We start from the raw sequence: 21,988 nt of genomic DNA, 5'->3' as shown, positions 1-21,988 counted from the left end.
ATGCCCCCTCCCTCCCAGGCCCAGCCCGCCACGGCCCTACTTCTGCTGGACGAGACGGCTGGGGACCTGCCTGTCAGAGACACGGACCAGCCCTTGGTGATTGCAGCAATACGAGGTCAGGATGGCGTCCCTTCAACAACGTAGGGCTGAGATCCCAGGTCCCTTGCTGCTCTGTGCCGTGGTCTCTGAGCCACCTCCCCAACAGCACAGGGACCACACGGGGACATCACAGCCACAACACCCCAGCCTCCTCCATGCCTCTCCTTACCCCTTACTCCCCCACACCCCAGTTCCTCTCGTTCCCCTTGTTCTCACAGCGCCCCCAGCCCAGGCCTGCCCTCCGCTGCCTCTGGGCCCCCACCACACAGCACTGGTCTAATGCTGCTCCGGGGGTCCTCCCTGCCTTTGTCTCCCCAGATGTGTCAGCTGCTGCTCCCCCAGCGAAGGCTCTGGGGCTGCGGACCTGGCTGAGAGGTGAGCATGAACCGGCCCCAGGTGCAGAGCACGCTGGCTATGAGGGCAGAGCAGCTGCACAGTGGCACCTCTATGCCAGCCCTGTGGGCAGGGCCAAGGATGCCTGCCTGCTTGCAGGGGACGGCGGGATGCAGCAGACATGCCTGTGTGGCACAGGGCAGCCCCTTGCAGAGTAACAGGGCCCCGATAACACACTCTCTGACACCCCCGAGGGCTGCCTGTGCATCCAGGATCAGACAGGCCGGGCTTTGACAAAACAGGCCGCATACAGGCCAGCCCTCAGCCTGGCTTGGTGGGTGGAGGGGGCTGCAGCCAGATGGCTTGAGCCTCCACCCTGCCCTGGCCTGGTCAAAGCAGGTGACACCCCCAAGCAAGCCAGTGCTCCCCCAGGAAGGAGGTGCCCATTGCAGATGGGTCTGCCCTCTGCTGCCCACTGTGGCTGCCCGTGCTGGGAGAGGGCTCCCCTGCTGCTGGGCACCAGCAGGGCACACCTTCTCCTCCCACACCCCTGCTGCCTTCTGCCCCACAGTCCCCTTCCAGCCATTGGGCTCCTAGCACGGTCTCCTTCCCATGGGCAGCATCTGGGGCCCAAATTCCCTTCCCACTGGTCCCAAGAGGGGCCCTCACCCCCTGCCCCGGTTTCAGAGCCAGCCGCGCAGGCACAGCAGCGCTTAAGCCGGGTGAGTCGGGAGGAGCTGGAGGACAGGTTCCTGCGGCTGCATGACCAGAACCTGCTGCTCAAGGAGTTTGCCTGCAAGCAGCAAGACAGAATCAAGAGGTATGAGTAGAGCCCTTGAAGCACTCCCCACTTTCCTCATAGTTTCTTAGTAGCTAGGGTCAGGAGGGACCTGATCAGATCATCTAGCCTGACCCCCTACCACAGGCAGGAATGAATGCTGGTTTCACAAGACCCCAGACAGGAAATCATCCAACCTTTTTTTGAATTTGCCCAAGGTAGGGGCGAGGACCACTTCCCTGGGAAGTTGGTTCCAGGTTCTGGCCACCCTGACTGTAAAATATTGTCTTCTGATCTCTAACCTAAACCTATTCTCCAACAGCTTATTACCATTGTTCCTCGGCACCCCAGGTGATGCTGGGGAGAATAGGGCTCTTCCTATTTGCTGATGATCTCCCCGATGAGTTTGTATGCAGCCACCAGGTCTCTCCTCAGCCTCCCCTTGCTGAGGCTGAATTGGTTCAGGTCCCTCAGTCTCTCCTCGTAGGGCCTTGTCCTGCTGCCCTCTCACCAAGCGGGTGGCCCTCCTCTGAACTCTTTCCAGGTTAGTCACATCCTTTTTAAAGTGCAGCACCCAGTACTGGATGCAGTACTTCAATTGCAGCCTGACCAAAGTTGCATAGAGGGGGAGCATCACCTCTGGACCGCCTTGAGATGCATCTTTGGATGCATGACAAGGTACGGCTGGCCTTGCTGGCTGGGCTCTGGCATTGGCAGCTCATGTTCATCTTGGAGTCAGTCCCTTTCTGCCTCTGTGCTTTCAAGAAGGGAACTCCCCAGCCTGTAGGTATGCTGTGGATTCCTTCTCCCAAGGTGCAGCACCCTGCATTTGTCTATGTTGAACCCCATCCTATTCTTATCTGCCCACTTTCGTAGTCTGTCCAAATCTAGTTTCAGCCTCTCTCTCCCTTCAAGTGTGTCCATCTCACCCCACATCTTAGTATCATGAGCAAACTTGGACAGCGTGCTTTCCACCCCCTCATTCAAGTCACTGATGAAGATGTTAAACAATGCGGGCCCGAGGACTGAGACCTGGGGTACTCCACTGCTCACATCTCGCCAGGCTGAGTACAATCCATCCACCACTACTCTCTGAGTGTGCCCCATCGGCCGATTTTTTACCCATCCAACTGTAGGCATCAATGCCACAGTCACTTAATTTATTAATGAGGATGGGGTGAGAGACAGTGTCAAAGGCCTTCTTAAAGTCTAGAAAGACTATGTCAATGGTGACACCATCATCCAGGGATTTAGTTACTTGGCCACAAAAGGCAACCAGGTTGGTCAGGCAGGACCTGCCTTTGACGAACCCATGCTGATTGCCACAAGCATGATCTCCCCTGCTGCCCCCCCACAGATGTGCTCCTTGATGATTCTCTCCAAGATCTTCCCGAGCACTGAGGTGAGGCTTACAGGCCTATAGTTACTTGGGTCCTCCTTCCTCCCTTTCTTAAAAATTGGGACCATGTTAGCTAGTTTCCAGTTCTTTGGCATCTGGCCAGATGACCATGAATGTTCATACAGCCAGGCCAAGGGCTCCGTGATGATCCCTGCCAGCTCCCTCAACACCCTTGGGTGGAGGGCATCTGGACCTGCAGATTTAAAAATGTCCAGCCAACCCAGAAGATCCCTCCCTCCCTGGGGAGTGCTCAGGCACTCCTCCTCCCTGCTGGGACTGGCAGGAAACAGGTAAGTAGGGCAGGGGTGTGGGCCTGTTCGGACTGGGAGCTAGGCATAGATGCAGGTCTCCACTGCCCCATTCACCCCTGTGCTTCCACCCAGGCTTGGTGCCAGGCTGATGAGGCTCACACAGGAGCACGGGCGGGCAGCACGCCAGCTGGGGCTGTCAGGCCATCGGGCCAGCCGGGACCTGGAGCTCGAGGAGGCCTTGGAGGAGCTGCAGGTGCGGGTGCAGGAGCTGGAGCACCGCAATGAGGGGCTGCGGGGCCGCCTGCTTGCCTACAAACAGCAGCTGCAGCTCGGGGCCTGCAAGCACCATGGCCTCTATGGCCACATCCCAGCTCGGGTGGACACGGGGCTGCGGCGGGCCCACACGGCCAGCGGGAGGGGGCCTGAGCAGCAGCGCAGAGGTAATGGGCCAGCAAATGGCTGCTGCACCCTGAGATCCTGTTGTGGGGTGGGGGAGATCCATGACCTGGTCTCTGTAAGGAAAGGACTGGGTGCTGAGGGCAGGGGGAGGCCGTGAATGCACAGCCCCATCCCCATCACCTTTCCTCCTTCCTGACTGCAGGCCTGCGCATGCAGGGTCCAGAGGCCAGACCCACACACACAGCGCCTCCCCGGTACAGAGACCACAGCAGAGAGGAACCCAGAACTGAGCTGGATAGCCTGTGAGTCCCTCTCCCAGGTGTCTTGATTGCAACCTGAGAAGCCCCAGGCCCTCTGTGGGCTCTGAGCTGCTTAGTGCTCTCCATCAGGTGCTTCCAGCCCAGGAAAATTGCCTTATGCCCCATGCCCAGCTCTGTACAGACCCCCAGAGTCCAGCCTCTATCTTGGGGCTGAGGGAGGTTCCATGTACCTGCATGGCTTGGCTTTGTCCTCCCCCAGCTGGGCCTGGGGTCCCACTTGACCCACAGCCTGCTGGGCTGTGCAGGGGACAGGCACCACCCGTGGGACAGAGCTCTGACTCTGACCTGGCCCCTCAGAGTGGGGGTGCCCGCACCCATGCCAGGTGTAGGGCTTGAAGCCAAACCACCCCAGCGCTCTGCTTGCTGCTATGGCCCTATTCCTTGCCCCAGGCCCCTGCAGCTCCCCAGCGCCCTCATGCTCTGCATACCCTCCAGTCCAGGTCTCAGCTGCGAGCACTCTTTATGGGGTAGTGTGAGGCACAGATAGAAGCTGCATGCACTTACCTGCTCAAGCTGCTGCCTTGAGATCCCACGGCAGCATCTGATGGCTGCACAGGGTCTCTCCAGATAGATGTGGCCCGTTTGGCACCCCAGGCTGCTGGGCAGATAAACCTCTGTGCCTGCTGCTGCCACTGATGTCCACCCCACCCTGGAACTGCCTCTGCCCCAGGCCTGCTGGCTCAGTTCCCTTGTCCGCGACACCTTTGCTCTGAGCTTTGCTGCTGGTAGATGTCACCCTCCAACCCTCCTCCCTGCAGACTGATAAAAGAAACCACTTCCTCCTCCTCCATGGGCCAGCTGTAGGACAGTGGGTAAGGCACTACCGCTTTGCCTAAGCAGTGAAATACGTGCCAGAGGCCTCGTCCACAGAAGCAGAGATGTCCCATTTTGTAGTGACACCTGTGTATCATGTGGCCAGCATTTTCTGATCTCCTTTGCAGGAAGGGCAGGATTGCACTGAGCTCCCTTGTTCCTATGACCCCCCGCCGCCTGTGCTCCGACCTGACTCCTGCTCCCCACAGCACCTGCGGCCTGGGGCTGGAGGAGCTGGCCTCCGAGTCCCCACTCCGGGGTGAGATGGAGCCGTCTTGGCAGTGCCGCCGGCAGGCCTCGGAGCGCAGGTACGGCCCTGAGTGGGTGTGGCGCAATGCCCATGGGAGGAAGCTGCTCAGTCAAGCCCCATGAGGGGCGCTGGGAGTTTCGGGGGAGAGGCTGGGAGTGGTGGGACGATGCCCCTGACCAGCTCCGTCCAACCCTCCCCATCCCCTCAGAGTTGCCATCCATGAGAACGTGGAGCTGATCCGTCTCCAGCGGCTCCTGCAAGAGCGTGACATGGAGTTGGCTGTGACCACAGCCCGGTGCACCGAGCTGCAGCAAGTGTGTGACCCCCTCTGAATCCCAGGGTGGGTGGGAGGGACCTCTGCAGAGCCCAACTCTTAGGAACATAGAGTTCCAGCCCATGCCTGCCCCACATTGCCACCCCTGTGGGAGTAACTGGAGGCAATGGGCTGGGTGCAGCTGGCTGTGGTGCTGGGGCAGGATAACTCCAAGCACCGCAAAGCACGTCCGGCTCTGGTTTCATCAGTGCTTGGCTGGGAACACCCTGCCTGGCCACGCTGACTCTGCTTCACGGTTTCCCTTGCCAGACTTATGAGAGCCAGTTCCAGCAGGTGAGTACCAGGGAGGCCAGGCACACTGCCTTGCCCAAGATGGGCCCCACTGTGACCCACTTGGGCTCTGCCCTGTTCATCCCTCCCCTCCTGTCCTCTCCATGCCCAGCAGGGAGATCATGGACCCTGCTCTGCCACTTAGGCCAACTTCTCCTTCCCTGACTAGAGGCAGGAGGTGCTGGGAGCTGCCAGCAGCGCGTTGCTGGCCCAGGCAGAAGAGCTCAGCACCCAGCTGAAGGGGCAGACACAGAGAACAGCAGCCTTGGAGAGCCGGTTGGAGGGTGTCCCGGCCCTGCACCGGGCTCTGGAGGAGGTAGGGGCACCATGGAAGGGGGCAGCACAGCCAGCCTGGGTGTGTGGGGCACCCTACCTCTCTGACAGCCTCACTCTGCCTCCCCTCTTCGACTGCGGGTGGTTTCTCGGGGTCAGGGAGCAGAGGGAGTGAGCCCCTTCCCAAGCAGAGAGCACTTGGCTCTTGACCCCCACTACATGGTTCCAGCATGAGTGGTTGATCTTCACCCCCACAGCTGCAGGAGCGAGTCAGGGACCTGGAGAAGGAGCGAGACTTGCTGAAGGAGGCCCATGACAACCTGCTGGCAAGGTGAGGCCATGTGCAGGCACTTGGAAAGGGGTCTCAGTCCCTGGCAGCCGTACTGTCCAGAGGGGCCAGAATCCAGAGTCAAGTTACCCTCCCACTCCAAGACCCTACCTGACCTCTCTGCAGTCTTGTCCAGGGCAGGGGCACTGGGCAAGGTCCCCAGCCTGAAGGCTACAGTTTCTACCCAGTGGCCTGTCACTGGACCACAAGGGGGAGAAAACCCCCAGAGCCCAACACAGCCCTGGGTCCTTGCCAGGTTGGGGCCCAGTGCAGTGGGGTCCTGGTGGAGGATGCCCTGGCCCTGAGGGTGCCCCTGGCCTTGAGGGCAGGGCTGCAGGGAGGCCTGGCACACACTGCCCCTCACCCCACAGCGCTCTGGACGGTGAGCGACTGCCTCGGCAGATCATCCCCCAGCTGGAGGAGCAGCTGAGTATGGCTCTGGCAGAGAAGAGGGTGCTGCTGGCAGAGCTGGAGGCAGCACGAGGTGGGCAGGCTGTGGGCACGGAGACGGGGCATGGCCAACAGGCTGGGGGAGACAGGAGACAGAGCACAGCCCAGGGATTTCCCTTCTTCCCTCCTCCTCCCTGGGACCAGGCCTGGCTCCCCACATTAAGCCTCCTTCACCCCCCAGCACAGAGCCAGGTGCTGCAGCAGGACTCTAGCCAGCTGCTTCTGGTGCCCACGCAGGATGGGGAGCGTCTCCAGGACAAGGCCAGCCAGACTGTGGAGCAGGTCCCAGTGCTTCCGCCAGCCCAGGTGGGTGCAATACAGAGAATGGGCAGTAAGGCATCAAGTGGGCCCCAGGCCCCACTCCTCAGCTCCCTTCACCATTTAGAGGGCAAAGGGCAGGACCCTGGGCTCTGTGCAGCAATCAGGGATAAGGACATAGATCGACCTAGTTGCCCAGAGCCCTGCAGGGGATGTGGGGGAATCAGGCCCCTGGGATAACAGTGCTCCCCACTCAGGCCATTGTGTCCCTACTCCCTGCAGCCCCCCAGCCTGGATGGGCCCCTGGCAGGCCTAGGGCAGCAGGACCTGCTTGTCCAGCAGAGCCTGAGCCAGAGGCTTCGTGATACAGAGGCTGCCCATGCCGAGACTGTGCTAGAGCTGGAGAAGACTCGGGACATGCTGATCCTGCAGCACCGCATCAACCGCGACTACCAGGTGTGGTGCCATCCCTTGGCACATGGGTGATGAGGGATGGGGAGGTGGCAGGGGCTGAGGGAACAGGGCAGGTGCATTAAACTGGCAGGTCCCTGACCCCTTCTCTCTACCACAGCTGGGCTGTGCTGGGGTTGGAGAGACGGGAGACCTCAGCATGGCAATGACATGCCCTGTGACACTGTCATAGGCAAAGAAGGTTGGGGGATCCCGGGGTGGCAGTGCCCCAAGCCCTGTGCTGCTGTCAGTCCCAAGCTGGGGCCTGAGGCAGGAGGGTACCAGGATGGCAATGATATACCTTGTGCTGCTGCTGCAGGCTGAGCTGGAGGGCACAATGCTGCAGGCAGAGCAGGCGACACGGGGGCATAAGGAGGAGCAACAGCGGCTGGCACGGCTCCTGGACCTGCACAGCACCCGTCTCCGTCAGCTGGAGGGTGAGCCAGCCCAGCACCACCCCCCCTGAAGCTCCCTCCCAATATCCAGCCCCTCCACACCAGCCAGCATCTGGGTGCAGCACCTGGGCTGGGCAGGTCTTGGCAGGGGGCTGCCAGGGAGAGCATGGGGGCAAGGAGCAGTCTGGCAGCCCCTCTGGACAGTGGGAAAGGGGAGGGTTTGATCTGGCAGCTCTTCACACCCCTCCATCTCCTACCCACCCCCCAGAGCAGCTGAAGGATGTGGCCTACGGGACACAGCCACTCCCTCCTGCCAGCAGCGGAGACAGCGAGGGCGATGGGGCAGGGGTCCGGCTGGGCCGTGGCGAGAGCCTGCTGGAGCTGCATGTGGCGGGGGCGTCACTGGCAGGGGCAGCGCTGCGGGTACTGGGGGATGCACAGCCCACTACCTTCTGCACCTACGCTGTGTACGACTTTGAGACCCACGCCACACCCCTGGGCCACGGTGCCCGGCCCCGCTACTGCTTCACCTCCCGCTACATTCTGCGGGCTGAGCCCCTGCTGCTGCACTATTTGCAGGGCAGCGCTGCCCGCCTTGACCTCCATGTGGCTGTGGGCACTGAGCACCGTGCCTTGGCCACCTGCCACCTGCGCCTGGCCGAGGCCTTGACCACTACTCAGCGGGTGCATGCCACCGCTGTGCTGCAGGGTGAGTCCTGCTCTCTGCTGATTGAGCAAATACTCTCCCTGCCAGGGGAGTCCCATAACAAAGCCCCTCTCATGCCTGCGTTCCAAAGGCCCAGCTCTGGGCCCCCCCCACAACTCTCCCCCTGCACCCAGGTCCGAGCAGCGAGGACTACGGGCTGCTGGAGTACTGGCTGCGGCTGCGCCCACCCCTGCAGCAGGGCCTGCGGCTGCAGCAGGAACGCACCAAAGCTCTGGGATACTTGTCAGCCAGTGTGCCCCAAGTGGGGGCACCTTTGTCCAGCTGGCAGCCGTGCAGCGGTGATGGGGTGAGTGCTGGGATTCGTGTGCCAGAGGTCAAACCCCATGACAGACCCCAGGCAAGAGCCCTGCGGTAAGGGCAGAGCAGAACCGTGGGGTGCGTGGGACAGGAGATGCCGATCAGGGGTGCAGCTCCAGCAGGGATGGTGCCATCAAGCCACTGCCCTGTGCTCACCCTCTCTGCCATCCCCTCCAGCTGCCGGGCAGAGAGTGGCTGCAGAATGAGCTGCGGGTGCAGGTCAGGGGTTGCCGAGGACTGAAGAGTCGCTGCCTGGGGGCCCTACCCAGCCCCTACGCCATGTACCGCTTCTTCACCTTCCCCGACCATGACACACCCATCGTGCCCGCCAGCCACAGCCCCCACTTCAGTGACCTGCAGACCTTCCCTGTGCGCGCCACACCTGAGCTGCACCGCTACTTGCAGCATGAGATCCTTGGGGTGTATGTCTTTGATGATGAGGACCCCCAGCCCGATGCCTACCTGGGCAAGGCGGCCATCCCACTACTGCCCCTGGCCCGTGGGCACAGCATCACAGGTGAGTGCTGGCCACAGCAGGATCTGCTTTCCTGGCACGTGGCCTGGGCCTGCCAGACTCCTCCCCACACTACTCACTCCTTCCTGCCTCCAACCTGCAGGCGATTTTGTGCTCATGGACCCGTGTGGGCACCCCAATGGCTCCATCAACCTCAGCCTGGAGTGGCAGAACCAGTACCTGTCCCCTGAGGGCATCCTGGGACCAGAAGCTAGGGATCAGGAGCACCCTTGCTGCCAGCCCCGGGAGCAGCTAACAGAGGAGGAAGGGGCTCCGCTGCATGGCCGGGTACAGGAGGGTACCAGACTATAGCAAGGGCACAGGCTCACAGCCCCCTGGATCAGCAGAGTCCAGTGGAGGAGGGGGAGGGTACAGGACTGTAAGACTCAGGGCAGGGGGAGGGGGAGGGCAACATGCTCTCATAGGGTAGCCCTGGGGGAAGAGAAGGGCAGAGGTGTGAGGCCTACATTTGACGTTGCAGTGTCCCAACTCCCCGTTGCAGGGCTTGGGTGCTCCCAGCACTGCCCTGCAGCAGCTTGAGCCCTGGCAAAGGAAACTCCGTGTCTCAGCCCCCAAGCCTGATGCATACACCAAGAAGTGGCTGAGGCAGGACCAGGGCATGGGGGGCCCTGCCCGGCCCAGTCCAGGGCTGATACCTGCCAAACATACCCCACAGGAGAGCAAGGCTGTGGTTGCACAAGAACCCCTGGTCCAGGTGAGAGCCAGGAGCCCTAGGAGCAGGTGCTGCAGGCCCAGCCACCCCCCTTGCAGCACCCCCTCTGCCCAGCCACCCCAGTGGTGCCACTCCAATGTGGGGGGTGGACCTTGCAGCCAGTCCCAGAGCTGGTGGGGCTTGTGTCTGCGCAGGCCAAGGAGAGGGAGGCCCAGGCTGGAGAGGTGGCACCAGCGACACGGCCCAGCAGGGAGGAGGCGACGCAGACAGGCGAGGAGGTCATGAGCAAGTCCCCAACCCCATCCCAGCGCTCAGAGCTTGAGTCCCCAATGCCAGATGCAGCCACCCCCACCAAGGACACTGGTACCTGCCCTCACTTTCCCCTTGCCATGGTCTATGCCCCCCAACCTGGGCCCTGCAACCCCTGCTGGACTGCTCCCTCCCCCTGCCCCAGCTTGGCCCTCCACATGGGCCAGGGCATGGGGCAGCCACATCCCAGGACAGCTTCCCCACCACCCATGGAGACTGGGGAGCCTCAGGCAGAGCAGGAGAGACAAGCTAGAGGCATCTGTCCCCCACAGCCCCTGCCGATGCCAACCAGGAGCTGGAGAGCAGCAGTGATGTGCTGACCACAGACAGTGATGAGATCGTGGTGGGGGCCGAGCCCCAGAGACACCTAAAGGTGGTAACCACCTCCCACCACTCCCTGTTCGGCTGGGGCTGGGAGAAGGGCAGGTGCAAGGCCTGGCAGAGCAGGAGGGGCTGGCCAGGCAGGGTGGGGGAGCGGCCCAGCATTCCCACGTGCTGTCTTCCTGGCCAGGCTGCAGCACAGATCCGCATTGAGGTTGTCTCACTGAGCCTGTGGCCTGGGCCCAAGGCCATGGCAAGTGGCCAGCGGGTGTACGTGGAGTACCGCTTCCCTGGTGTGCCTCTGGCTGAGACCGAGACCCCTGTGTCCCTGCGCCTTCCCCGTGCCGGAGAGTGGCTCTACTTCCACTTCAGCAAGGGTGAGGGGGCTGGCACCAGGGAGGTGGGGGAAACTGTCACAGTTACAGCCCAATTTACCAGGACAGCTCCATGTCCTCCATGTACCACTAGCAGCTGGCAAACAGCCCCCACATTCTGGCTTTGGTGTGGCTGCTTTGATTGCTGCACTGGACAGAATGGCCCTTGGGGGCTGTGTGTCAGCCTCAAGGGAAGGAAGGATGCTGGCATTAGCCCCTTCTCACAGTAAGCACCATTCCTACCCCCTAAGCACTAGTGCCCTTGTACTTCTTCCCCTGCAGCAATTGACTTGGACATGGGCCTGGCCAGTGCCCAGTGGGAGAGCCTCCAAGCTATGCTGCAGGCAGAGGAACCACAGCAGAGCTGGTGAGTGCTGGGAATACCCCATGTGGCACCCTGCAGCTCCCTGTTCCCAGTCACTCACTCCACTACAAGGGCCTGAGCTCCATACCAGAGGGAATGCAGTGCTGCCTCTCTACAAGTTTGTCCAGCTCTTGAGGCCAGAACTGGCTGCACTTTCCTCCCCCGGGTGCAAGATAGTGGCCCCCAGGTTGCAGCTGGGCTGGCCAGATGCTGACACATAAAGCCACAGGGTTTCCCTGGTGCTGGGACCTTTGTGCAGTGCATCCTAGGTCCAGCCTCAAGTGCTGCCCCCAAGGTAGGCAGAGCAGTGACACTATCTTGAGAGGCTACATGTCTCCATCCTCAGCACAGTTGGGGTGTATGGTACAGACAGGCAGCTCCAGGGACAAGGACCAGGTGGTATGTAGAATATCAGAGCCATGCAGCCATCCCCCTCTTTGCTGTGTGCACAGGAGAACACCCAGGTAGCACATACCCTGGGGCAGAACCAGAGCTGGGCTGTGTCAGAGGGAAGCAACCACCCTATATGGCATTCATCATGCTCTTGTCTGTGACTGTACCCAGAGCACAGCATGGAAGGCTGCATGCCCTGCAGCTCTTGAGGGCACCATGCTCCCATTGCAGGCTGCAGTTTGTGGTGGTGAGTGAACCCCTGCCCGGGATGGGAGGGGAGTGTGAGGACCTAGGCATCGCCTATGTGGACCTGCGCGAGATCCTGTGGACAGGCAGCGATGTGTTGGAGCACGACCTTGACGGTGAGCAACTTATGGAGCCAGAGCTGGGCGAGGGTGGTGGCCAGAGTAACATGGGCCTAACTGGGCACAGGGCACCCCTTGCCCATCCCCAGAGCGAGTCCTGCACTGCCCCACCAGACATGGGGATGGCCCTGGATAAGCACTTCCCAACCTCTGCTCTCCTCTCCCCTGGCAGTTCTCAGCCCCGTGGACCCAGGCTCCATCATTGGGAAACTGAAGGTCTCTGTGGAAGCAGCTGCTGCCCTCCGTGCTGTCTACTGGGAGGGCAGGCACCAAGCCAGCACAGAGAAGCAGAACTGACATGGACCAGCTGCAGTCCTGGAGAGACCTCAGGCCCCACAAGGCATCACTGTGCAACCTCCCTGCCCTGTGCCCAACAACAGATGGTAACTCTGACATGAAAGCAGCAGTCTTGGGACCATCCCTGGACAGAGGCAGGGCCTGGGAACAGTGAACTTACAAAAAACAGTTTTATTCATCGGTTCAATTCTTCCAAAGTCAAAAATACCAAGAGCTACCAGCTACGAGAAACGAAACAGAGCAGGGGCCCCACCCTTGCCCCACACCCCCTCCCCTTCAGTGCATGAGGGAGAGGGGGATGGGGGACAGGACAGGGCCACAATAAAACCCACCCGGGATGAGAACCGCGCTCCTGCCAGAGACTCTACTTGGCTGCGGCAGGACACATAAATACGGGACAGAGCCAGATGCCGGCAGACACAGGGAAGGAACCTCCCGCACGCTCCCTGGGACACCTCCACCCTCAGCCCAGTCAGGCAGTCATAATGCCCTCCCCCCATGCCTGCTCCCCCACAGACCTGAAGCCCCTGGTGTCTGCAGATCCCGCCTCCCACGCCTCTTCGCTTTGGGAATGCAGGGGCAGGCAGGCACCTGGCAATGCGTCCCTGTGCACCACAGCAGTGCCAGGAACCCCCAAGGCAGGGTCTGGCAGGAAGGGAGCAGGGGCACATTCCTGACTGCCCCCCCACACCTGGGGCCAGCCTTGCTCTTCCTCCTTGCACACATGTCCGTGGTGCCGGGCGGGTGGGGCCAGGAATCCTCACAGCCGATTGGTCCGTACAAATAGCCAGAAAAAAAAACTCAAGAAACAAAATGGGGTGAGTTGGAAAGAAAAAAAAAAAGGGAGCGAAGACGCAGTCCGTGGGGCAGGCGAGGTGGGGGCAGGTGGCCCATGCCTGGGCAGCGGTGGGGTCAGAGTCCAGTGCCTACTTCCTCTTCTTCTTGGGGGGCACGGCTCTGCGCCCTGGGCTGCGGCCGTGGGAGCGGCTGGAACGATGGGCTGGGCCCTTCCTCTTCCTGCTCAAGCTGCGGCTCTGCTCCTCTTCCTCCTCATACCGGCTCTCCCGATCCGCTGGGGGGTGGGGGTGGGGAGGAGCAGGGGTCAGGCCTGGCCAGGCATCCCCCAAACTATCCTGGCCAAGCCCATGCACAGGCAGGGGGCAGTTGGGCCCAGGGATCCACAAGCAGGCTGGGGCTAGGCAGCCCTCACTCACCTTTCCTAGCCTCCTCCTCCAGCTCGTCCCAGTCCTTTCCACTCTCCTCCTCGCTGCCCAGGGACTCCTTAGAGTAATCTGCAAGCAGGCACTGGGGTCAAAGCTGGCCCCATGGGGTGGGCAGGTGGGGGGACCCACAGGCAGGGGGGCACCTGCTTGGAGCAAGGAGCCTGGCCCTGCAGCAGCCCCGTACCTGACTCTTCAGCCTCTGAAGAGTAGTCTTCATCACTATCCTCCTCCTCCTCCTCGTACTCCTCCTCTGAGGGGTTAAAGGTCTCATCCTCATTTTCAGACTCTGACTCCCCAACTTCCACATCGCTGCCCTGCAGAGAGACAGGAGGGCAGCATCAGGACTCCTGGATTCTCTCCACAGCTGTATGACCCTGGCTAAGCCTTGCAAGGCCTAGGCACAGGGTGTGCCCAGAGAATGGAAAGGCTCCCCCAACAAAGGTAGCCCCCACCCTGCCCCATACCTCTCCCTCTGGCTCCAGGAATGACCAGCCACCCTGCTCGAAGAAGCCCTCAGGGTCGTCCACAATGGTCTTCATAATTTTGGTCCAGTTGAGGGACTGCACCCCCTCTGTGTACTTCAGGTCGCAGGAGCTGTGGGAAGGGGGAGAGCGAGTGGTTGCCAGAGGGGATGGGGGGAAGCAGATGGTGGGGAGGTTGACCCAGGTACTCACTTGAGCCACTCCTTGATGGGGTCAAGGGAGGCGACGGGGATGGCATTGATCATGGTGACCTTCTTGCTGTAGTCCTTGTAGACGATGACCATGTCGAAGTTCTTCAGGTGGAACTGCACACGCTCAAAGTGGATCAGCTCCACCTCATCCAGCGTCACCACGAACGGGGGCTGCAGGGGGCAGGGTCAGCAGGGAGCAGAAGCCTCCTATAAGGCTCCCGCCCCACTCCTGGGGCATTATCTGCCCTGCACTCTCCCATCTATCATGCCCAGTCCTGTCGTTGCCCCCCCCCCCCCCCAAAACCGAAAGCACAGAGCTGTGACCTATCTCCCTCTCCTGCCAGCAACAAAATCTAGAGCTGAATGTCCCAATCCCCTTGCCCTGCAGACAGGAGAGACTAGTACTCTGTCTGTGAATGTTTAAGAAGTGCAGAGATGAAGGAGGGACCCCCAACCCTGTGCACATACACTCACCCACTCAGTGCAGTTCACTAGGGCACTGCTGGTTGGCTGGAGTAGGCAGGTGCTGCGGTATGGGGCCCCATTGAACCTGCGGGGGACAAGGGCCAGGGAGAGCTGAGGCTATATCATACATGGGGGCCTGGCAAAGAAACTCCAAAGCCTGCCTGCGGCCTGCGAGGACCTAACCACGCTAAACCCACAAGGAGGAAGACAATGTGGGCCATGAGACAGAGCCTCCCAGCACCCCCTAATGCAGCATACAGGTCTTGGCAGGGCCACGATGCCCCCAGTCCCTATCCCCTTCCTCCAGTCCCCCACAAGGCCCTGACAGCCCCCTTACCCCAGATCCCGGAAGGGCACCTCGAACTCTAGCTCCTCCTTGGTCAGAGCTTCCACCTTCTCGATGAAGTTCTTGAAGGCTGTTTTCAGTTTGTGCCGCATCTCGCGTTCCATCTATGGCGGGGAGGTGGGATCAGGCTGACACCCAGCACAGGGGCTCCATCCTGAAGCACTTCTGCCCTGGGCAGAGCACCCGGCCCTACTCATCCCCTCCCCCGCTCCCCACCACCATGCCCCCACTCATAAACCTGACCTGCTCAGCGTAGAGGTCATCACGGTCATGCATGTGCTGGTGCTTGCCCAAGTCGGTGGTGATCTCGCCCACCTCTGTGTAGAACTGCACATCCGTGTGCCGCTTCTTCCCAAACATGATGGCGTTCTGAGTAGGACAGGGAGGTGAAAGGTGGAATAGCCAGGAACCCCAGAATGCCCTCATCCCCACAACAGGCCCCCCCAGAGTACCCCCTGCCCAGGAGAGGGCAGGGTCCAGGACGCAGGGCACCTGTTGGGAAAACCATGTGACAGCTGACTGCCCACCACCCTCCACTCCCAGGGCTGAATGTCAGGGAAGGAGGTGCAGGATGGTTAGGCCAATGCTGGGGTGGGGTGGCAGGGGGAAACATGGATCACCTTGAGGTGGAAGTGGAGTACGATGATCATCTCCCCATCGCAGGGCTGGAACACCGCGTGCTTGATGTTGTTGTATAGGATGTCCACCTTGTCTCCGCGCACCGATGTGAAGCGAAAGCCTGCCCGGGACAGACACAGAGACCACTGGCTTGAAGGCCCCGTGCCCTGCTTGGGGAGGAAGAGGGAGGAATGGGGGGAGGGGGAGTACAGATCCAGGCCGAGCCCCAGTACCATTGACGTGAGCCTCGAGAGAGCCCTGCATCCGCTTCTGGGCAATGTTGGGCCGGATGTAGAGATCCTTTAGCTTGGGATTGCTGCGATTCAGGTTGATCACCAATGAGTCTTGCTTGACGATGCCCTGGGGAAAGAAGCAACAGATAGTAAGGTCCTGCAGAGCTGAGGTCACACAGTGCCTCCCCCCACCCCCTGTCATTGCCCTGTCAGGGTCTCACCTCCTTCTCCTTCTCTTCAGCCTCACGGGTCTTGTAGCGCTTCTGTACCTCCTTGATGATGCGGAAGGCATTCTGTAGATTGAGGGCTGGCACTGTCTGCTCACCTGGTGTTTTCATGTTGGAGGCACGGTATGTGCTGCAGGAAGGAAGAGGGGTCAGCCCCCACCACAGCCAAGGGCAGCCCGTGGGTCTACGGTGCCTGGTGGCACATCAACCACAGCCCCGCTTTCTCCCATACATTCGCAGTGCTGGGGATGAACACAGCCCCTTCCCCACCTCTCCCACCTGCAGGGCAGAGGCTTAGGCCATGCAGCTAGACTGTGCTGGAACCAGGAACTAAACCCCAGCCCAGCTGGGTCTAGGGGCCATTCTCATGCCTCAGAGGGAGTCAGTCCAGGACAGGGATGCATGATGAGCACATGGCTGCAAGGGTGGTACTCACATCTCCTTGACGAAGGTGGCTTCAGGATTAGGGAAGATATTGCCCTCGTTGCGGCCTAGCGCGCTCCCCGGGCAGTAGAAGTTGATGCGCAAATAGGTGTAGTCACCCTCTACTGACATACTGATGTTCTGTACCATGGGAGAGACAGGAATGTCACATGGGTTAAAAAGAGAATAGCTACCCCAGCCTAGTGCCCACAGATCCCTCCCTCTGCTCAAACCCTTGAAGGGGGTGTCACGGCAGAGTCCTGCTCTGGCTCTGTACCTTGATGGTGGCAATGTGGAAAGGTGTGGCAATGCCAAACACAGGCATGATGACTGTCTCGTACTTCTTATCAATGTAGATCTTCATCTCCCGGATGTGCGGCTCTTTAGGCATAAGTGATGGGTTCTTGTAGGAGATGTTGGACTTGCGAGCCCTGTGCAGGGTGGGTGCCAATGTCACACAGACCCCTGGAACTTCCTAGAGTTCCTGGGGCCCTCCCCCAAAAAAGTCATTCCTCCAACCAACCCCACAGTACTTCAGGCCTTGTACAAACCTTGGCCAGCTCTTCTAAAACTCTTAAACACAAGAAACCAGGACCTAGAAATTTAGAAGCAGCTGAACCCAGCGCCTCAGCCACCCCCTGCCCTGTTACTGCACGTGCTGAAAGCATTCCGTTATCATATGCCACATGTATCATGACTGCCCCCTGCTGCTCACTTCTGAATCTGCTGCTCGCCCTTCTGCTCTGTGAGCCTCCGCCGTGCCTCTTCATTCAGCTGTGCAGCCAGCTCCTGCTGGTGGGCCCGGCGCTTTTCCTCTGCTGTCAGTTCATTCTGGGGGTTGGAGGATAGAAGCAGTGTGAGGCCCTGTCCCATGGCCAGGCCACCCCAGCTCTAGTACACAGCCCTGGCCCAGACACCCCAGCCCCAAAATGAGCATGACTACCAGCCCCTGTCCCCCGACCCCCAGAGCCCCAGGGGGTGGAACTGCACCCGCGTCCTCTCCGTCAGCAGTGCTGCCCGCGAGCTGCGACCCAGTAGGTCTTCGGCCTCATCCTTCTCCTCCTCTTCCTCGTCCTCATCCTCGTTCTGCAGGATACAGACATGCCACTCAGAGAGCCAGCCTCCCCGAGCGCCCCCCATGGGAGGAATGACACCAAGCAGTGTGAGTGATGGTGGCAGCCTCGGGCCAAGCAGCCTCCTTCCTCAACCCTGGCCAGATCAGCTCTCCATGCCCCTGCTCTGTTCCTTTCCCACCACCCTGACCCTCAGATTTCATTTCTCTACAACACTCCAGGCGTGCCACCCTGAAACTGGCCTGCCCACAGCCCAGGGCCCAGCCCAGCTCCCATGTTCTCCCTAACATGATCCCAAACTGTTGCCAGGGCCAGCCCTCCTGGCTCCCTGCCTGCCACCTTCCCCCACACCCTGTAATCCTTCAACAACCCTGGCCTCACCTTTAAAAAGATGCCAACATTCTTAACCTTTTTCTTAACAGCTGTGAGGATAGTGGCCGGTCCCTCCTGTGAACGAGAAAAAAAGGGAAGATCAATGCAACAAAGAGATGCAGCCTATATCTCAACACATGCTCTCTCTGTCCACCCTACGTTCACCTCATCCACCAGCACGGTGTCTCCGATGAACAGCGCGTACGTCCGCTCCTCAGGCTTCTTCCCCTCTTTGTTGGTCAAGTCCGAGAAACCCAAGTTGATGCTGAAAACCATCCCTATGAGACGCAAGACACAGAGTCACTAGATGGAATTGGGACCACCAGAAAGTAAGACAGGACCCCACCAAGTCAGACAGCGCCAGCCCTGGAGCTGCATGGGCCTAGGACTCACCCTACTCTTGTGTGAAGCCTTGGGCGGGGGGGGGGGGGGGGGGGGGGGGTGATGTCCCTGATCCCAACAGGACAAAAAAATGGGATGCACAGGGAGAGGGGCAGATGAGCAGGGGCTGGGCTGTCAGGGGGCCTCTGCTCCTTCCTTATATACTGAACTAGTGCCAAGACAGAGTGCAAGGAACCCCATGGCAGAGAGCATGCGAGTGGGGCCACGGCCCCAGAGGGTTTGGCTGGGGCAGGTTGGAAGCCAGTAGTAGTAGCAGCATATCCCCATGCAGTAGCAGGAAGAAGAGATTTGAACACAAAAGGGCTGACTTAGGAGGTCTGCTGCTTGCAGCTGCACCCAAACCTGCAGGCTTGAGTGGCAACCCCCTCTGCAAACCTGGGCACTACTTACCCTTCTTAAGCCGATGCTGGTTTTTGCTATTGATGACAAGGGAGCCCTCGCGGAACTCGATGCCCATGGCAAACCTGGGCAGAGAGAGCGCAGAGCAGCCATATCACCCATAGCCACCACTCACCTCCTGCTCCAAAGCCCCAACACCAGGGCAGCCCCCTCTGTGCTCAAGGCTAGAAGGGGTGGCTGCCAGCACCATGGTAGGAAACTGCTCCCTGCCCCAGCAGCCTTGAAACGTGAGTGGGTGCCTCTAAAACCAGAAGTGGGCAGATACGAGAAGAGGGGTGGCTGAGGCAATCTCTTACCCCAGGTTCTTCGTGATCTTGCTCAGTAGCTCCGGTTTCTGCTTCTTCACCACATCCATGATAGCTGCGTAGACGTCACACAGCTTCACACCTAAGGTGACAAGTCTGGGTGAGCACCAAAGGGGTGATGGGCAGAGCCCTGATGCTCCTATCCCTACACCCTTAGCCCCCAGCCCAGCCAGCCCCATGCTGCATGCCCTCCCCCTGAGCTCACCGTGCTGCATCTCCTTGAGCATCTCATCCTGCAATTGTAACAGGAAGGTATAGTTGTCCTGCATGTCCTGAGGGGGGTCCACCATGAGGGTGCGAACCAGATTGGAGCAATACGACTTATAGCGGATGCCCATGGCACAGGTAATGGCCCCAAAGTGCATATGGTTCTTATCGCTGTCAAGAAAAGAAAAATAAACGAGAGGAATGCGTCAGGGCGGAGAGTAATTGTCAGGATGTGTCTTTGGCAAGCACCGTACAGAAAAGGAACTGGGCTGGAACTCGGGAAGAGGCAGCAGGAGTAGCACAAACCCAGACAAGCCCCACTACCTGGGCTGTAAGTGGGGAGGCCTCTCCCCTACCTCAACCAAGAATGACTGGGAGGCTCTGGGTAGAAGAACACTGGACTCTTTTTGTAGGAAAGAACTGCACTTGTGTGCATGAGCATGCAAATTTTTTTTTTTTTTTGGTGGGGGGCGCACAAGATACCAACCTGACCACACTAAACTTCAGGTTGTAGTTGCCACCGCTCTGGATGATGGGCGGGTAGCACATCTCCACTGTGGAGGGATCAGCCCCTGACAAGTACTTTTTCTCTTCGATGGCTTTCTCCACCGACTCTGCCAACTTGCTGTGCCGTACTTTCTACAGGGTGAGGTAAGGTGTACAGAATCAGGGTGGCTCCTGGGGCAAGCTGAAGCCTGGGCAACTGTGCAACCTGCCCTCCTCCCAGGCCCGCAGCCCCCTGCCCCCACCCACCTCATCAGCATCCACAATCTCCATGACACGCTCCTTGAAGAACTTGTTGAACACTTCAGAGGTGATAGCAGCTGCCTTCCGCATTAGATTGAGCTCCCCATCCTCCTTCACTGCAATGGTGTAGGCCACAACTGCGCTGATGTCCACCTGCACCGGGGCGAGGGAGCCAGGGACGGTCACCAGGCCATTACCAGTGTCCAACCCCCTGCCCCCAATCTCCCGCGTGGCTCAGTCTCTAGACCCGGCTACCCCGGCCCCGCAGACCTTCTCAAAGCCTTCCTTGCTGAGGCAGTCACTCCAGCTCTTCATGAACTCGCCAGGGAACTTGTCTTTGCTGAAAATGCCGATACGCTTCCCACCCTTGCTGCCCTTCAGCGCCTCCACCATCTTCTCAAAGTTTCCCTTGTTGCTCTCATTCTGCCGGGGGGGGGGGGGGGGGAGGGGGGGGGCGGCATATCAGCACCTGGCACTGGGCCACGTATCCTGTTTTGTACCAAGATCAACCCCTATCCCTCTAGCATGTAAGAGACTCGTCACTCATCAGTGATGCCAGAAAACAAAACAAGAAACAGTCTTAAGTTGTACCAAGAAAAATTGCTGTTAGATATCTAGAAAAATAGTCTCTCACCAGCAGAACAGTAAGACACTAGAAGATACTACCTAAAGAGATTGTGGACTCCATATCCCAGACTACATCAAGTCTAGTCTGGGATGACGTAGTTGGAGCTGGTCCTCTTTTGAACAAGGGGATGGACTATATGTGAGCTCCCAAGGTCCCTTCCAGCCCTCACTGTCCAAGATTCACAACTTCCCCAGCCCACTCCTATGCTCCAGTGACAGCACGGGGGCCATTCCCTCTTTCCCCAGCCCAGGCCCAGCACTGCTCTGCTGCAACCTGCAGCTCCCTCCGGGGCTGGACGCACTAGGACCAGCCCCCCAACCCCTGCAGGGCTCCTTGAGTACCAGCATACTAAGGGAGCGACTGGTTAGGAGCCAAACATGCTGGGACGCGCAGACCAGCCACTGAGCAGTCAGAAGAGGAGATACTACGTCCTCAGCCTGCCCAGAGACATCTCTGGCCTCAACGTAGGGGCCCCCCGCCCTGGCACCCACCTTCTCACGAACGAGCAGCGTGAGTGCGGGGACACTGTCGCCACCCTTGCTGTTAGCCAGCTGCTTGAGAAATTCCACCTTCTTCTTGCTGGCCATGAACAGGATCTTGTCCTCACAGAACACCATGATGGTGTCGGTCAGCTCATAGCCGAACAGCCATGTCTGGAGGGGATGGGCGGGACACACACACCGCAGGGTCAGGGCCCAGCTCGCCTGCCCCAGAGCCCCCCTCCCCTCCCTACCCCCGCCCGGGCTGACCTGCAGGGCCGTGGACTTAGCGTAGACGATCTCCTCGTCCACCCCCACCGACACCACGATGCCGTCTACTCCACCATACTCCTCCTCGCCCTTCTGCAACACGGGGGAAGGGTCAGTGCTGCCGCTGCCCCTGCCCCTAGCCCCACTCCCGCCACCCCGCCCGGCCCGCCCGCACCTGCCAATGCGCGTAGAGACGGCGCACGCGGCGGTAGTAGGCCTCGCGGTCCAGGCTCAGCGCCATGGAGGCGGCTCCGCGCTCCAGGCTCCGCCGCGGCCCCTAGCCCGGAAACGATTCCGTCCTGCCCCCCTCCCTACGGGGGAGGGGGCAAAACGCGCGGCCCGGGACGCGCTTCCGCTTCCGGGACCATAACCCCACCCCCAGTGCACTCGTGGGGGTGTTCAGGCAACCCCGCCCCCTCTCTCCGCGCGCGCCAAGGTTTTCGCGGGGTTTTCGCAACCTCCGCCTTACGGCGCACGCGCCGAGCCCGGCCCCCGCCCCACGTGACGCGGTGAGCGCGCCGAGCAGCCTGCGCATGCGCGTCTAGTCCCCTCTCCGCCCACACGCACTCCTGACCACATGACGTGGGCCCCCTCAGCCTCCCCCCCCGCAGTTCATGGCGCTACCTTCTGCGCATGCGCTAGGGACTTCAAAAGAAGGGGGGGCAGAAAGCCCACGGGGGGGGCGGGAAGGGTGACCCTATTAAGGCTGGATGGCCTTGGCCCTGTCAAGCTCTGTACAAGCTGGAGCCCAGGCTCCCCACCCCCAGGAGAGCCTAAGGGAGAAGGGCAGGGGATTAGGGCAAGTGGCTCACCCCCCCAGGGCAGTGGCTCATCGCGGGGGAGGGGCAATGGTGCTAGCTGCAT

General features: G+C 60.3%; 2 protein-coding genes across 2 annotated transcripts; one reads left to right on the top strand and one right to left on the bottom strand.

The window, feature by feature from the left end:
* Positions 1 to 12,034, top strand: RPGRIP1 (RPGR interacting protein 1). The gene is made up of 25 exons (XM_090053997.1): positions 1 to 140; positions 418 to 474; positions 1,004 to 1,252; positions 2,993 to 3,300; positions 3,462 to 3,561; positions 4,521 to 4,700; positions 4,851 to 4,956; positions 5,226 to 5,249; positions 5,416 to 5,562; positions 5,777 to 5,850; positions 6,219 to 6,277; positions 6,479 to 6,603; positions 6,838 to 7,011; positions 7,325 to 7,442; positions 7,669 to 8,109; positions 8,241 to 8,413; positions 8,602 to 8,941; positions 9,042 to 9,226; positions 9,441 to 9,653; positions 9,806 to 9,974; positions 10,193 to 10,296; positions 10,432 to 10,618; positions 10,898 to 10,982; positions 11,604 to 11,734; positions 11,910 to 12,034. The coding sequence occupies exons 1-25, from the start codon at positions 1 to 3 to the stop codon at positions 12,032 to 12,034; spliced, it is 4,014 nt and encodes a 1,337-aa protein (XP_089910123.1).
* A 151-nt stretch (positions 12,035 to 12,185) lies between these two features.
* Positions 12,186 to 21,459, bottom strand: SUPT16H (SPT16 homolog, facilitates chromatin remodeling subunit). Its single transcript, XM_090050617.1, has 26 exons — positions 21,300 to 21,459; positions 21,125 to 21,217; positions 20,867 to 21,028; positions 20,018 to 20,170; positions 19,754 to 19,900; positions 19,488 to 19,639; positions 18,999 to 19,171; positions 18,785 to 18,875; positions 18,480 to 18,553; positions 17,853 to 17,965; positions 17,697 to 17,762; positions 17,233 to 17,328; positions 16,958 to 17,073; positions 16,520 to 16,673; positions 16,256 to 16,383; positions 15,814 to 15,949; positions 15,593 to 15,719; positions 15,362 to 15,480; positions 14,985 to 15,110; positions 14,733 to 14,845; positions 14,405 to 14,480; positions 13,932 to 14,101; positions 13,722 to 13,851; positions 13,442 to 13,571; positions 13,249 to 13,326; positions 12,186 to 13,106 (listed from the first exon to the last, which is right to left on the bottom strand). Exons 1-26 carry the CDS (start codon positions 21,363 to 21,365, stop codon positions 12,961 to 12,963), a joined length of 3,135 nt encoding a protein of 1,044 aa, XP_089906743.1. The 5' UTR covers positions 21,366 to 21,459; the 3' UTR covers positions 12,186 to 12,960.
* Positions 21,460 to 21,988: the final 529 nt, after the last annotated feature.

This window comes from Crocodylus siamensis, chromosome 6, assembly GCF_052110815.1.
Source record: "Crocodylus siamensis isolate JL-2025a chromosome 6, ASM5211081v1, whole genome shotgun sequence".
NCBI classification, from domain to species: domain Eukaryota; kingdom Metazoa; phylum Chordata; order Crocodylia; family Crocodylidae; genus Crocodylus; species Crocodylus siamensis.
Note: the sequence above shows the minus strand (reverse complement) of the source record. Positions and strands in the feature narration are given on the sequence as shown.

Coding starts and splice junctions, on each gene's coding strand:
- SUPT16H (XM_090050617.1), bottom strand. CDS start 21,365: ATGGCGCTGAGCCTGGACCGCGAGGCCTACTACCGCCGCGTGCGCCGT. Junction 15,950..16,255: donor GCCACCTTCGTCAAGGAGAT/GTGAGTACCACC, acceptor TCCTTCCTGCAG/CACATACCGTGCCTCCAACA. Junction 14,102..14,404: donor TAGTGAACTGCACTGAGTGG/GTGAGTGTATGT, acceptor TGCCCCCTGCAG/CCCCCGTTCGTGGTGACGCT.
- RPGRIP1 (XM_090053997.1), top strand. CDS start 1: ATGCCCCCTCCCTCCCAGGCCCAGCCCGCCACGGCCCTACTTCTGCTG. Junction 3,301..3,461: donor GCCTGAGCAGCAGCGCAGAG/GTAATGGGCCAG, acceptor TCCTGACTGCAG/GCCTGCGCATGCAGGGTCCA. Junction 5,563..5,776: donor TGCACCGGGCTCTGGAGGAG/GTAGGGGCACCA, acceptor TCACCCCCACAG/CTGCAGGAGCGAGTCAGGGA.